The sequence below is a fragment of the Carcharhinus amblyrhynchos genome, chromosome 2 (genome assembly GCF_965287045.1).
Source record: "Carcharhinus amblyrhynchos chromosome 2, sCarAmb.v2.hapA, whole genome shotgun sequence".
Taxonomy (NCBI): Eukaryota; Metazoa; Chordata; class Chondrichthyes; order Carcharhiniformes; family Carcharhinidae; genus Carcharhinus; species Carcharhinus amblyrhynchos.
Genome location: NC_137325.1, coordinates 102,922,306 through 102,939,055, shown reverse-complemented (window position 1 = coordinate 102,939,055; position 16,750 = coordinate 102,922,306). Strand labels below are relative to the sequence as shown.

Sequence of the window (16,750 nt, the reverse complement as noted above, 5' to 3'; positions counted from 1 at the left end):
GAAGGAAAAGTAATTTAATAAAATACACTAATTTACTACCTGCAGGATTAAGACTTCAGTTTCAACTGCTTCTTTTCAGGAAGCCAGAGAGGTTGAGTGACATTGCAGTGAATTAATTCTTGCTATTGGAAGGGTTACTTATGCTGCTAATCGCCAACCTTGACATTTTTCAGTGTTTAACTGACCATGTGCAAATACAGAGGAGGTCAGCATCATGCATTCAATTTTGCGAGGTTAATGGCAAAGCTAACCAAATTGTTCAGCAACGTGTGAAGACTTGCACCTTAGAGTATTCCTGTAATGTTCGAGCCAATCACTAGAGAGGAGTTGTATACCCAAGCATGTTTGGTTAGATTAGGAATGATGTTTGTGGAGCACTGTTGGTCATGAAGGTTTCAATTAATGTTGGGAAGATCCTGCTGAATTAGAAACCCGCAAACAGCATACTCACATTCAAAAAGTGGGAATAAAACAATCTATGGTAACTATGAACCAGATTTATTCCAATAATTTTATCAGGGAGGCCATCTTTCTAAATTTTTCTCAACCAAGAGGCTGAAGAGCCAACTTCAGAAAGATAAAGCATGGCACTACGTTAAACGTGAATTAAAATAAAACTGAGGTACGAAAAGAAACAACTTGCTGAGCAAAAAAAAAACAAAAGCGGTGATTTGATTAATAAACTGAGTAATAATGCATAGTGGCACAGTGATTAGCACTGTTGCCTCACAGTGCCAGGGACCTGTGTTCAATTCCTGGCTGGGGTCACTGTCTGTGAGGAATCTGCACGTTCTCTTCATTTCTGCATGGTTTCCTCCGGGTGCTCAGGTTTCTTCCCACAGTCCAAAAGATGTGCTGGTTAGTTGCATTAGCCATGCTAAATTCTCTGTGTACCCAAACAGGTGCTGGAGTGTGGCTACGAGGGGATTTTCACAGTAACTTCACTGCAATATTAATGTAAGCCTACTTGCAACACTAATAAATAAATAAACTTAATAAATAAAGTTGAATATTAGAGGTGATGGTGCCTGTGTGTCTGTCTCACTGACAGTCTCAGGGTGCACCTGCAGTGAGCATGGGTAAAAGTGCATGTTGATGTCTGAGGGTGAATGACAACTCAAGACTGGAAGTATGCCAGACTTGTGTGTGCTCGCAACACACTCTCTCACTTTCTCTGAAGCGTACATTCTCCGGCCTCTTACCCTCTATTCTTCGCCTTCGTGCCCCCTCTCTCTTTTCCTCTTTGTGCCCACCTCGTTCTCTCCCTCGCTCTCTCTTGCTCACTCTTCCCCTTTGTGCCCCCCTTCCCCCTCCCCTCTCTTTACTCTTTTTCCCCCCCTCAACCCCCTCCCTCTGTTTCCTTCCACCCTCCGTCATCCCCCTCTTACCCCCCCTCATTTCCCTCCACCCCCCCCCCCGCCCCTTCTAGATTCTTCTCAAACAAGATGAGGGACTAAATGAAGATTTTTAGTTAATCAAAATTCTCATCAGAATCATCCTCTGAATTGCTGTTGCTTCTTTCTTCCCTTATCCTAAGGTATTCTAAAGTAAAAGTTTATTGTGTCACAGGTAGTGTTTCATTAACACTGCCATGAAGTTGCTGTGAAAATCACCTCATCCCTACACTCCAGCACCTGTTCAGATACACTGAAGGAAAATTTAGCATGGTCAATGCACCTAACTAGCTTGTCCTTCTGACTTTGGGGGGGAAACCGGAGCACCTGGAGGAAACCCATGCAGACGCAGGGAGAACGTGCAGACTCCACACAGGCTATGCTGCCTGATTCATTTCTTTCTTTGAAGCTCAAGCTTTCATATGTCTTATTTTTTTCTCTTTCGCCAACTCATTTTTCATTTCTATTTCTTTTTCAAATTCAGTCTTCTGCTTTTCTCTATTCCTTTATTTCATCATTAACTGAATTTTTAACTAACTCCAGGTATGAGGCATCAATTTCAGTTTTCTCTCCTTTTAATCCTGAAAGCTGGGTAATTACTTTAATCATATTGTCCTCACAAAAATCTATATATGCATGCTTTTTAGACTGAGAAGGCCTTTGAAGAAGTCTACCATCAGGAAATAATGCAATGTGTAGACAAACTAGAAATTGACAAAATCATAAAAGGATAATTCAGAATTTATAGTGGAATTGTAGTGGTGAGACTTACTCGTCAAACAACTTCCCAAACGAAAAAGGAGCGCATCATAGATGTGCTGTGTCCCCCAAGCTATTCAACATGTATGTTGAAGCTATCTTCAAATACATGGAAGAACCACCAGGTTGCAGCATTGAATGCCAATAATTTGAGATAAACAGATTAAACTGATCTGATTGCAGAGTCAGAAGACACACTGCAAGTAATTGTAAATGAAGTGAAAGCATGGGATAAGGAGCAATGATTAAGAATGAATAAGAACAAAGAACAACCCAGCACGGGAAACAGGCCCTTCGGCCCAACGAGCCCGCGCCGCCGCATCACCCTACACCTATTCTACCCTGCATGTCTACGAATGGGACCCTACTCAGTCAGATTCAGGGAAGAAATAGTGTCAATTTGGTAGAAACCGATTAGCCTAAGAGCACATCTTTGGGGTGTGGGAGGAAACCGGAGCGCCCGGAGGAAACCCACGCAACCACAGGGAGAATGCGCAAACTCCCACAGACACAGGCCCAAATCCATGTATCTGCTCAGTGCTAGTCACTGAGCTGTTGCGGCGCCCATCTACCGGTCCAGGATCAAGCACACACACCGACATGAAGTACTAGGCCACTCCTGGACTTCCAAGAGCAGCCCACGCACGACCCGCCGTGTGCATGCCCCTCGCTTGACACGAGGTGGACCTCCACCTGTGGAATAAAGACAAAAAATATTAATCATACAGCCTGCCCTTCCGGTGTCTCCCGAGGTTTAACCCTATTTAATAGCCCCTACCATATCCCTCCATTCTCGTTTCACTCATGTGCCTATCTAACTGCATCTTAAACGAGTCCAACGTTCCTGCCTCCACCACCCTACTCAGTAGCGCATTCCAGACCCCCACAACTCTCTGCGTAAAGAACCTTCTTCTCACCTCCAAATTATACCTCCCCCCCCCCTCACCCTTAAATGATGACCTCTCGTGTTCGTACCCAGTCTAGGGAGCAGTCTCTCACTATTAACTCTATCTATTCCCTTCAGTATCTTATATACCTCTATCATGTCCCCTCTCAATCTCCGTCTTTCCAAGGAGAATAGCCCCAGTTTCTTCAATCTCTCCTCGTAACCCAGTCCACCCATGCCAGGCAACATCCTGGTAAACCTCCTCTGCACCCTTTCCAGAGACTCCACGTCCTTCCGGTAGTAAGGTGACCAGAACTGGACGCAGTACTCCAAATGCGGTCTAACCAACGTTCTGTATAACTGAAGCATTAGACAGCAGCTTTTATACTCTAAGCCCCTTCCTATAAAGGCTAACATCCCAAAAGCCTTCCTAACAACGTTCTCCACTTGTGACGCAACCTTCATGGATTTGTGAACCTGCACTCCCAGGTCCCTCTGTACGTCTATACTCCTAATCGGCCTGCCTTTTATCACATAGCTCCTCTCTGCATTATTCCGTCCAAAATGCATCACCTCGCATTTGTCAGGATTAAATGCCATCTGCCACCTATCTGCCCACTGCACCAACCTATCTATATCCTGTTGTATCACCTGACAATCCAGTTCCGTACCCGCCAACCCTGCCATCTTGGTGTCATCAGCAAACTTGCTGATCACACCGCCTACGCCCTCTTCCAAGTCATTTATGTAGACTACAAAGAGGAGAGGTCCCAGTACTGAGCCCTGCGGCACACCACTGGTCACTGGCCTCCAGCCCGACAAGGTCCCCTCCACAACTACCCTCTGTCTCCTATTTCCCAGCCAGTTCTCAATCCACCTAGCTACCTGGCCTCGTATCCCATGCACCTTAACCTTTTCTACCAGCCTACCGTGAGGGACTTTGTCAAACGCCTTACTGAAATCCATATAGATGACATCAACGGCTCTCCCATCGTCAACCGTTTTTGTCACCTCCTCAAAGAACGCCACCAGATTCGTAAGGCAAGACCTCCCTCTAACAAAGCCATGTTGCGTATCCCTAATCAGATCGCAACTCTCCAAATGCTCATACATCCTACCCCTAAGTATTTTTTCCATTAACTTCCCTACCACCGACGTCAAACTCACCGGCCTATAATTCCCAGGGTTATCCCTACTACCTTTTTTGAACAACGGGACCACATTTGCTACCCTCCAGTCTTCTGGGACCTCACCTGTGTCCAAAGAAGAGACAAAGATGTGCGCCAGAGGCCCAGCAATTTCATCTTTCGCCTCCCTAAGCAGCCTGGGATAAATACCATCAAGAACAAGGCAATGGTGATAGACCTTACCTCAAGTGAAAATTTAAAGGGGCAAGTCCTGGAATAAATGTCAACGTTCAAATTATCACAGATGATTCGGATATCCAATGTCAGAATGAAATGCCAGCGTTTTGCTCAGATTATGGTGGCTCCTCAAATCCAATCTCTTAACATCTGCAGAAAAATGGGAAAAACACTGATAAGGAGAGCTGCATCAAGTATTTGTGGAGAAGGAAAGAAAGAAATTAAAGTTTTTTTTTGTTCTTTTACTTTTGAATAAAATTATTATTGAAATTTTTTGTTTAATTCCTAACAGATGAGGAGAATGTTTTGGTGGACCAACTATTATAGGACTCTAACAAGATGGTTAGATATTAGTTACATGTTCTTCACTTAGCATTGTTAACATTAATGCTATATTTTCTTTAGTATACAATCTTAGGATGAGAAAATGCTTAAAAATATTATTTGGTTTGTACAGGCAAATGGTTGTTGTACAGTGCCACAAGAATTGGCATTTAAAGCAGAAGATATGACAAGGGTACAGTATAAAGTAAAGTAACTTGGCATATTTATCCACAACTACTGACTGAGTTTTTGCAGGATGGTTGGATTGGTTCCCTGAGTATAAATCTATATAATTGTCTACATTTAAGAATCAAATAATTCAAGATTAATTTTAATAATCAGTGATGAGTCAACTTAAGGTTATAGAAATTAGTGAACAGGCTGATTGGTGTGTAAGTTAGAATGCTTACTTTTGACACTGTGACTGACTGAATCCATTTGAGTGGTTTAATACCCCTCCTCACCCAAACAAATGTAAAACTAGTTTGTCCAATTTCTTTTTTGGCATAAGTCTGAAGTGCAGTATTGATTGGTAATTCAAGAAAACGCTAAAGATAAGTGATGAAGAAATATGCGAGTACAGCTGAAATGCATTCTTTTGAATTAAAATCAGAGGTGGTGCAGAGTAAGGTTAACGCATGAGAAATGGGAGCAAGATTGGGCCATTCATTCCTTTGAGCTAGCTCAACTGTTAGGTCATGGCTAATCTAACTCAGCTGCACCTTCCAGTGCTAATCCCAAATTCTCTGATTTCCCCCATTATCTATTGGTCTCTTGTGTTGGAGAGATCTTTACTTTTTCCAAGCTGTATCTCATCTGGCACAAGGACAATATTAAATGCGAAACATGGAAAATTTACTTTCTTCATTGACATTCCTGAGCCTTAACATGTAAATTTGCCCAAATACTCTCTAGAATTATATGGGGACCATTTTAGCCATTGTTACTAATTTCTATTAACATATGCAAACTAACATGTATTTATACGTTACTAATCCATAATCTGTATACTGACATTGGTATTATTAACTACTTCGCTATTTCAACTGGGAGAGAAAGATATATCTCAACTCTGCTTCTTGCTGCTTTTTTTTTTACAATGATTGATATGCAGTTGTTACTTTTATTGTATGAAGTGGATAATACATTATCGTTAACAATGGGATACCTACATTTTTAAAATGGATGAGTTGGATGGTGACTTTATTAGTTACATGTTATGATTTATGCCTAATTTATACCAAGTATAAATGAGCTCTTACAGCCTCAAATTTACAATTGGTCATTGTTATTGAAAACTTTCAACTCTGGAAAAATAGACTGTTTTATATGAAAATGATTTGGTTTTTAAAAAAGTAGCATGTATTCCTCTGAAATTGTGATTTTGCTTAACTTTCCAACATGCACTTTTCAGGTGATCATACATATTGTAGTTTAAATGGTGTTTCTAGAACATTTAACTTTGGTTTATACTCCTGTCTTCTAAAAAGCAATGATGCATGAATGGAAACAATTCCATGGAAGCTAGCAGGTGTCAGGATAGCTTATTCAAGGTGTTTCTATTCAAATGTGAACCTGAACATGAGTGATCCCCATGAAGGAAGCCCAACCTCAGCATATCTTGATCCTATTCGGCATGCACCAGATCTGGCGCTAAGGAACTAGATCTTCAGTCTTATTTCCCGGGTGTTAGCGATGGAAAGGTGGTAGGACTGGAGGGTCTCAATGACATTATTGTTACTAGAGAGGCGGTGCTCGACAGACTGGAGGGACTGATTGTGGACAAGTCCCCAGGACCGGATGGAATGCATCCAAGGGATCTGAAAGAAATGGCGGAGGTGATAGTGGATGCCTTGGTGGTTATTTTCCAAACGTCGCTGGATTCCGGGGAAGTGCCGGAAGATTGGAAAACGGCTAATGTTACGCCGTTGTTTAAGAAGGGTGGTAGGCAAAAGGCAGGGAATTATAGGCCGGTTAGTTTAACGTCTGTTGTAGGTAAAATGTTAGAATCCGTCATCAAGGAGGAAATAACGAGGCATCTTGAGGGGAATTGCTTGATAGAGCAGACGCAGCACGGTTTCGTTAAGGGGAAGTCATGTCTGACAAATTTATTGGAGTTCTATGAGGATGTGTCTAGGGCGGTGGATAGAGGAGAGCCGGTGGATAGAGGAGAGCCGGTGGATGTGGTCTGTCTTGATTTTCAGAAGGTGTTTGACAAGGTACCTCACAAGAGGTTATTGCAGAAGGTAAGGGGGCATGGAGTTGGGGGTAGGGTGTTAGCGTGGATAGAGGATTGGCTGTCAAATAGGAGGCAGAGAGTGGGGGTTAATGGGTGCTATTCGGATTGGTGGTTGGTGACTAGTGGAGTGCCCCAGGGGTCGGTGCTGGGGCCTCAGCTATTTACCATTTATATAGATGATCTGGAGGAGGGAACCGAGTGTATGGTGTTGAAATTTGCTGATGACACCAAGATTGGTGGAACGGCAAATTGCGCGGAGGGTGTGGAGAGTCTGCAGAAGGATCTAGATAGGCTGGGCGAATGGGCCAGGAAATGGCAAATGGAATTTAATGTTGGCAAGTGTGAGGTGGTCCACTTTGGTAGGAATAATGGTAGGAAGGACTATTACTTAAGTGGCGAAAAACTGCAGCAGGCGACGGTGCAGAGGGACCTCGGGGTCCTTGTGCACGAGTCGCAAAAACCCAGCCTGCAGGTGCAGCAGGTGGTCAGGAAGGCGAATGGGATGCTGGCCTTCATAGCCAGGGGGATTGAATATAAAAGTAGGGAGGTCTTGCTGCAGCTGTATAGGGCATTGGTGAGGCCGCAGCTGGAGTACTGTGTGCAGTTTTGGTCGCCACACTTATGCAAGGATATTTTGGCCTTGGAGGGAGTGCAGAGGAGGTTTACTAGGCTGATACCGGAGTTGAGGGGGTTGAGCTATGAGGAGAGGCTGAATAAACTAGGCTTGTACTCGTTAGCGTTTCGAAGAATGAGGGGAGATCTCATTGAGACATATAAGATGATGAATGGGATGGATAGGATAGAGGTGGAGAGACTCTTCCCGCTCAGAAAGGACAGTAGGACTAGAGGGCACAGCCTCAAGATAAAGGGGGGGTGGTTTAGAACGGAGTTGAGGAGGAACTTCTTCACTCAAAGGGTGGTGAATCTCTGGAATTCTCTGCCCGTTGAAGTGGTGGAGGCTGCCTCGCTCAATATTTTTAAGACGCGGGTTGATGGGTTTTTGATAAGCGAGGGGATTAAGGGTTATGGGGAGAGGGCAGGAATGTGGAACTGAGCCGCGACAAATCAGCCATGATCTTATTGAATGGTGGGGCAGGCTCGAAGGGCTAGATGGCCTACTCCTGCTCCTATTTCTTATGTTCGTATTTAAAAGTTAACTGTTAGAACCACATTGATAGCTTACAATGAATTAATATTGCACAAAACAAATACTGAATGTTGAATTTTTCTTTCTAGAACAATTCAGTGCCACACTATGCAATCACTGATGCTATTGAAATTATTCAGTAACAGAATGGAGAGTTTTCACTTAGGTTCCTACCAATTTTGGAAATTTGGGCTACATTTTCTAACTTGAAGCCTCACTATTGAGTTTTTCAAAATGATGGCTAGAACTATCTTATTGAAAACTTGATAAAATTGCCACTGAGTTCTGATATTTTATGAAAATGCTTAGCCAAAATGATGCAAAAGAATAAAACTGCTTTAAGTCTTGCCCATCAAAGTACTGTGGGTTGAAAAATAGACCAGTGCACCGTGAAGCTCTTGAAGTGCAAATTACTAACAATGGTTGCTATAGTGATAAATTGCTACTAGCTGCATGTTTTAATATTGAGTCTGCCTCTTATGAAATTCATTTTTTTCTGTCTCTGGCTTCTCTTTAAAAATCGTAGTGTACAGGGTTTTAATTCATTTTAATTGCTTTAGGAAGAGGAATTTAGCATATCGGGAACCTGCTCTGATCATGATGCAAAGCCCTTTCAGACAGGACTCGAGATAATGGAGGAAGATTTAACTGCAAAGCAACAAGAGATTGAAGAGCTGAACAGGGAGCTTGAAGAGCTGAGGGGGTTATTTGGTACGGAAGGTTTCCAGCAGGTAAATTTCCGTTGATCCCATTTGTGTATTTCTTATTATTTTTATAGATAAGCATATTTACCTGATTTATTGGTTACCTAATTTAAAAAAAACTTTATGAAAAGCATTTTTCCTTAAAAATAACAAAAATTCCAGAATTATTGTTTTTTCAAATTCCCTTCTGTTTGATGCTAAATTAAACGATGCAGTTTCATCGTCAAAATGCAAGTCCAACATTTCTAATTCAGTTTAGTTTTAAAAGAAAGAACATTTTGAACTGAAGAAAATGTATCATATTTAGCTGTCCGATTCTCTCTGTTTCTGGTCCTGTCTCAGGCATAAGAAATTTAGCATTCTGCTGGTACCTGTATAAATTATTTTTATTTTTCATTATTGAGATTTATTGCATAATTGCAATTTAAAAGTGTTAGTTGCTACAGCTGTTCTGTTCAGATGCAATCTTAGAATTATAATGTTTTCCAACATATTTTGATTTTATTAAAGAAAGGAAGATTACCAGATAAAACCTACGTCCTGTATTTCCTTTTAGAATTAGAAGTTGCACTGTGGAAGTTTTCCCAGACCTCGATGTAGAGGTTTACAAGTATGTTTTGGAGTATTGAATTTGTCTTAAATTTGGAAGTTCGCAGGTGGTGCAATTCCTCTTATTGGGTCAAATCATCTTACTCTTATAAGTAACGCATCATTCTACATACAAGCATATGCATTTTTGACTTCTGTTTTTCCACATAATCAATATACAGTTTTGGGTCATTTTAATTGGGAAATAACTTGTTTATAAATTCTAGACTTTTCAGTTAACACAACTATGATTCTAATTCAACTTAATATAGAATCATGCAGCACAGAAGAGGCCTTTCGGCCCTTTGAGTCCACACTGACAGATTAGAAACACCTGAACTCCCACCTAATCACATTTGTCAGCACTTCACCCATATCCCTGAATGTTATGATGTGCCAAATGCTCATCCAGATACTTTTTAAAGGATGTGAGGCAGCTCGCCTGTACCACTCTCCCAGTAGCGCATTCCAGATCATCACCACCCTCTGGGTAAAAATGTTTTTCCTCACATTACTCCCCCAAACCTCCAGCCCCTCACTCTTTACTTATGTCCTCTTATGACTGACTCTTCAATTAAGCAGCCTGCTTATCCACTCTGTCCATGACTCTCATAATCTTGTACATCTCAATGACCCCCCCCCAACCCACCTCCCCAACCAAACCTTCTCTGCCCTAATGGAAACAACCCAAGCCTACGCAACCTTTCTTTATAACTTAAATGTTCCATCCCAGGCAGCATCCTGGTGAATCTCCTCTGCACCCTTTCCAGTGAAATCACATCCTTCCAAAAATGTGGTGACCAGAACTGCGCACAGTACTCTAGCTGTGGCCTCAACAATGTTCTATGCAACTCTAACATGACTTCCCTGCTTTTGTAATCTTGCCTCAATTGGTAAAGGCAAGTGTCCCATGTACCTTTATCACCACTCTACTAGCATATCCTTCCACTTTCAGAGAACTATAGACAGAGGCCAAATCCCTTGTTCCACAGAACTTCCTTGTTTCCTACCATTCATTGAATACTTTCTTGTCAAGTTATTTCTCTCACTTTTCAGGATTAAATTCCATCTGCCACTTGTCTGCCCACTTAACCATTCCGTCTATATCATATAGCTCAAGACACTCTGCCTCACTGTTAACCATTCATCCAATCTTTGTGTCATCTGCAACCTTACTCGTCCTACCCCCCCCCCATCAATATAATTTATATAAATGATAAATAATAAGGGGCCAAACACAGATCTCTGTGGTACACCACTGGACACTAGCTTCCAGTCATTAAAGCAGTTGTCTGACATCACCCTCTGTCTCCTTTGACTAAGCCAATTTTGAATCCACTTTATCAAATTACCCTGAATCCCAATGTGAATTTACCATCTTTACAAGTCTTGTCAAAGGCTTTGCTGAAATCCATATAAACTACATTGACTGCACTACGCTTGACTACACACCTGGTCAGCTCCTCAAAAAAATTCAATTAAAATTGTTAGGCATGACCTCCTTCTGAAAAGCCATGCTGACTATCCCTGATCAAGCTTTGCCTCTCCAAGTGGAGATAGAAGATCTCCTTCAAAAGTTTTTCTAATAGTTTCCCTACCACTGACTTGAGATTCATTGGTCTGGAGTTCCCTGGTTTATTTCTACAGCCCTTAAATAGCGGAACCACATTAGATGTTCTCCATTTATCTGGCACCTGTCCTGTGGCCAGAGAAAAATTGAAAATTTGGGTCAGAACCCCTACAATCTTCTCTCTTGCCTCCCCCGGCAACCTAGGGCACAATTCTCTGGACTTGGAAACTTATCCATTTTTAAGGCAGCCAACACCTACAGTATCTTGTCTTTCCCTTTGTCAATTTGTTCAAGAACCTCATAATCTCTTCCTGAATTCCATACCATTGTCCCCATTCTCTTGGGTAGAGACAGATCTGAAGTATTCATTCAACACTCTACCAGTGTCCTCTGGCTCCACCCATAGATTGACTCCTTGGTCCCTAATGGGCCCTAGTCTTTCCCTGATTGTCCCCTTCCCATTGATATACATATATCTTGGGATTTTCCATACTTTTACCAGTCAGAACTTTCTCATACCCCTCTTTGCATTCCTAATTGCTTTCTTAAGTTCTACCCTGCACGTCCTATAACGCAGGAATGCCTCCACTGATTTAGAACGTAAGAACATAAGAAATAGTGAGGCTTCAAGTTAGAAAATGTAGCCCAAATTTCCAAAATTGGTAGGAACCTAAGTGAAAACTCTCCATTCTGTTACTGAATAATTTCAATAGCATCAGTGACTGCATAGTGTGGCACTGAATTGTTCTGGAAAGAAAAATTCAACATTCAGTATTTGTTTTGTGCAATGTTAATTCATTGTAAGCTATCAATGTGGTTCTAACAGTTAACTTTTAAATACGAACATAAGAAATAGGAGCAGGAGTAGGCCATCTAGCCCTTCGAGCCTGCCCCACCATTCAATAAGATCATGGCTGATTTGTCGCGGCTCAGTTCCACATTCCTGCCCTCTCCCCATAACCCTTAATCCCCTCGCTTATCAAAAACCCATCAACCCGCGTCTTAAAAATATTGAGCGAGGCAGCCTCCACCACTTCAACGGGCAGAGAATTCCAGAGATTCACCACCCTTTGAGTGAAGAAGTTCCTCCTCAACTCCGTTCTAAACCACCCCCCCTTTATCTTGAGGCTGTGCCCTCTAGTCCTACTGTCCTTTCTGAGCGGGAAGAGTCTCTCCACCTCTATCCTATCCATCCCATTCATCATCTTATATGTCTCAATGAGATCTCCCCTCATTCTTCGAAACGCTAACGAGTACAAGCCTAGTTTATTCAGCCTCTCCTCATAGCTCAACCCCCTCAACTCCGGTATCAGCCTAGTAAACCTCCTCTGCACTCCCTCCAAGGCCAAAATATCTTGGCGCAGGTGCGGCGCCCAAAACTGCACACAGTACTCCAGCTGCGGCCTCACCAATGCCCTATACAGCTGCAGCAAGACCTCCCTACTTTTATATTCAATCCCCTTCGCTATGAAGGCCAGCATCCCATTAGCCTTCCTGACCACCTGCTGCACCTGCAAGCTGGGTTTTTGCGACTCATGCACAAGGACCCCGAGGTCCCTCTGCACCGTCACTTGCTGCAGTTTTTCGCCCCGTAAGTAATAGTCCTTCCTACCATTCTTCCTACCAAAGTGGACCACCTCACACTTGCCAACATTAAATTCCATTTGCCATTTCCTGGCCCATTCGCCCAGCCTATCTAGATCCTTCTGCAAATTCTCCACACCCTCCGCACAGTTTGCCGTTCCCCCAATCTTGGTGTCATCCGCAAATTTCGACACCCTACACTCGGTTCCCTCCTCCAGATCATCTATATAAATGGTAAAAAGCTGAGGCCTCAGCACCGACCCCTGGGGCACTCCACTAGTCACCATCCGCCAATCCGAATAGCACCCGTTGACCCCCACTCTCTGCCTCCTATTTGACAACCAATCCTCTATCCATGCTAACACCCTACCCCCAACTCCAAGTCCCCTGACCTTCAGCAATAACCTCTTATGAGGTACTTTGTCAAACGCCTTCTGAAAATCCAGAAAGACCACATCCACCGGCTCTCCTCTATCCACCGCCCTAGACACATCCTCATAGAACTCCAGTAAATTTGTCAGACACGACTTCCCTTTAATGAAACCGTGCTGCGTCTGCTCTATCAAGCAATTCCCTTCAAGATGCCTCGCAATTTCCTCCTTAATGACGGATTCTAACATTTTACCTACCACAGACGTTAAACTAACCAGCCTATAATTCCCTGCCTTTTGCCTGGCACCCTTCTTAAACAACGGCGTAACATTAGCCGTTTTCCAATCTTCTGGCACTTCCCCGGAATCCAGCGATGTCTGGAAAATAACCACCAATGCACCCACTATAACCTTGCTCCCCTTGTATTTTTCAAAAGCCTTTCTTTTCCTTCTCATATCCTGAATATCTCTTGTTCTTTATGGTTCTCTGGGCTTGTTATCCCTACCTATCATCCTAGGGGGAAAATGCTGCTCTTGCACCCTCCCCATTTCCTTTTGGAATGCTCTCCACTACTCTTCCGTAGATTTTCCCATTAGTAGTGGTTCCCAGTCTACCTTGGCCAGATCCTGTCTTATTTCACTAAAATCAACTCTCTTCAATCAAACTCTTTTTGCAGCATGTTTATTTCCTTGTCTGTAACAAGCTTAAATTGTACCATGCTGTGATCGCTATTACTAAAATGCTTTCCCCACCACCAACACAACCATCTGTTTGGCTTGATTCCCCAAAATCAGGTCTAGCACAGCTCCCTCCCTTGTTGGACCCTCTACATGTTGATTTTAAAAAGTTCTCTTGTACACATTTCAAGAAATCTACTTTAAGCCCTTAACCCAATGTATATCCCAGTTCACTTCGGGAAAGTTGAAATCACCGAATATAGTATGGTTATTGTTTTTACACACCTCCAAAAACTGAGCACATGTTTGCTCCTTAATATCCATCTAACTATCTAGAGGTCTATAATGAACACCTAACAATTGGCAGCTACTTTTTCATTTCTAAACTCTACCCCAAAGCTTGTTTAAAGTTTAATTATTGGTATCATAAGTAGGCTTGCATTAACACTTCAATGAAGTTGCAAGATATCATCTCTCCTTACTGCAGTAACTGACTCCTTAACTAATGAAGCAATGTCTCCTCCTCTTTTACCTCCTCCTCTGTCTTGCCTGAAGATTCTATATCCCGGAATGTTGAGTTGCCAGTCATGTCCTTCCTTCAACCGTATCTCTGTGATGGCTCCGAAATCACACTTCTGTGTGCCAATCTTTTTCTTCAACTCATTCATTTTAGCTGCAACATTCCTGGTGTTAACATAAAGGCCATCCAATCTGGCTTACTCCCTTGAAACTTAATACAGTTGCAATCCCTCTGACTTGTTTGTTTTGCTGTATAATTCCATGCCCTTATTCTGTTAACAATCTGTGTCCCCTCCCCCTGCCAAATTAGTTCAAACTCCTCCCAACAGGACTAGCAAAGCATCCTGCAAGGATGTTAGTCCGTTCTGGTTCAGGTATAGACTGCCCTGCTTGTACAAATCCCATCTTCCCCAGAAATGGTCCCAGTGATCCAGGAATCTAAAACCCACCCTCCCTCCTGCTCCAACTCTTAAGCCACACATTCATGTGCACTATCCTCCTATTTCTGTAATCGCTGGCATGGATTGCAACCTGAGAGGCCTTGCTTATTAGCCTTGCCTAACTCCCCGAATTCTTGATGCAAGACCTCATTCCTCTTTATATTTATGTCATTAGTACCAACATGTACCATGACCTCTGCCTTATCACCCTCCCACTTCAGAATGCCCTGCTGCTGTTATTTGAAACTCCTGGACCCTGGAACCAGGGAGGCAACATACCATTCTGGCCACGGTCGTGTTTATCTATACCCCTGACTGTGGAATCCCTTATTACTATTGCCCCACCTCTCTTTCCCCACTCTTGTACAGATTTGCTGCATGTGGTGCCAGAAGCTTGGCTCTGTCTGCACTCCCTGGAGAAACGAGTGCCCTCATCAGCCTCCCAAATGGAATGCTGAAACACAAGCGAGACTCCAGGAGACCTGAACTATCTGCCTACCTTTTTTAGACTGCCTGGTGGTCACCACTTCCTTTCCTCAAGTCCCTGCAGCTATAGTGTGACCACCTCCTCAAATGTGCCAATGTAGAATTCTGCATTTAGTTTTGTTTATAGCCTATATGCTTTTTATTTTCTCTCCATTGACAGAATGGCATTACATTCCAATGCTATTAAAACAGTGGCATGGTGACACCATGGTTAGCACTGCTGCCTCACAGCACCAGGGATCTGGTTTGATTTTGGGTTTCAATGACTGTAGAGTTTGCACTTTCTCCTTGTGTGTCTGGGTTTCCTCCTGGTCCTCCAGCTTCTTCCCACACTTCAAAGATGTTGGCTATGCTAGGTTGCCCCTTAGTGTCCAAAGAATGTAGGTTAGATGGATTAGCCATAGTAAATGCGTGGCGTTACAGAGATAGGATGGAGGGGACAGCCTGAATGGGATGCTCTTTTGGAGAGTCAGTGCAGATGCAATGGCCATGGTGGCCTGTTTCTGCACTGTAGAGATTCTATAGTTTTATAATATTAGTGCTGCTTTTTAGTGTAACATAAATGTGAACCAAATGCCATTTAAGTTTTTATTTTTGAATCCTCAGCTTTTCTCGTTTGCAGTGTACTATTTAAAAGAATGATCATCTATCAAGCTTTCTAAATATCTTTCTATAGGCTTCATACACTTCCTGAATAGATTTGGTGCTTCGGTTCTCCCCTGTCTCATTATTTGCTCCTCCAGTGCTTAGCTACACCATACAACCGTCCCACTTAACCTCTCCCCTGTCCAAGTTGTCTGACTGCTTATCCAATCTCCAGCATTGAATGATTGAAAGTTTCCAGTAATTAAATAGGGAAAATCTGACGTCATTGTGTTTTTGGTCCTGACCACAAACTCTGCTCTCTTGCCACTGATTCCAAATCACTCCTTGTATCTGCTTGAAGTTGAACTGTGCCTGACCTTCAAGAAGTGTTTTTTAGCCACGCAGCCACATCTCCAGTTAGACAGGTTAAGTAATTTATTCTTGAACTAAATTTCTGAAACCTTATCATCGTTCTGGATGATAGTACATAATATTTGCATAAATGTAGACCGTTTTTATCTCTGCTTAGATGTCAGTATCAATTTAAAGATTTATCTGAGCTGCAAGAAAAATATCGATTACTCACACATACTCTTCTGGATTTAAGACTTATCTATGCTTTGTACAGTTTTTAATTACAGGGCTTAGATGCACCATGAATAGATAAAACCTCAAATCCAAACTTCTGTACCATTTATAATTTATCCAGTATAAGGGTTGAACATAATCCAGCATGTTGTGGTGTAAAAGATGGCAATTGAGGATACTAAATCGAATGGGAAACTTCAAGTCACTTACAATTAATTTGCTGGTGGGAGAGTGTCAGTGCATCAAAGTCATCCTCTCACATCAGGAAGTTAATTAGGCACATTAAATAGCTTAGTCAAACCATTTAAAGAAAAATTTGCCAAGATTTGGTGCTGGTTGCCAAATTAAGTGAAAACTCCACAGGTCTCCAGGGATTGCTGAAAGCCACCCAGTTAAACCGGGTGGCTGAGAAGAGGGCCTGTTTGAACTAGTGCCACTTTAGAGTTGACCTGTATAGAAGTTGAACCTGTTGTGTTTTGTTTCAGCCTGAATAATTTGGAGCTTGAGTTGTGTGGGAACAGAGC

General features: G+C 42.5%; 1 protein-coding gene across 7 annotated transcripts in view; it reads left to right on the top strand.

Annotated features, from left to right (window-relative positions):
- Nucleotides 1-16,750, top strand: part of akap9 (A kinase (PRKA) anchor protein 9) — a 211,579-nt gene that overhangs the window by 19,689 nt on the left and 175,140 nt on the right. For 5 of the 7 annotated variants that reach the window (XM_080210231.1, XM_080210249.1, XM_080210205.1 and 2 more), the window contains exons 4-5: nucleotides 4,861-4,932; nucleotides 8,674-8,844. In XM_080210231.1, the coding sequence (XP_080066357.1) occupies nucleotides 4,861-4,932; nucleotides 8,674-8,844 (243 nt within the window). The remainder of the gene's footprint in view (nucleotides 1-4,860; nucleotides 4,933-8,673; nucleotides 8,845-16,750) is intronic. The other 2 variants (XM_080210222.1, XM_080210240.1) reach the window with 2 other exon arrangements.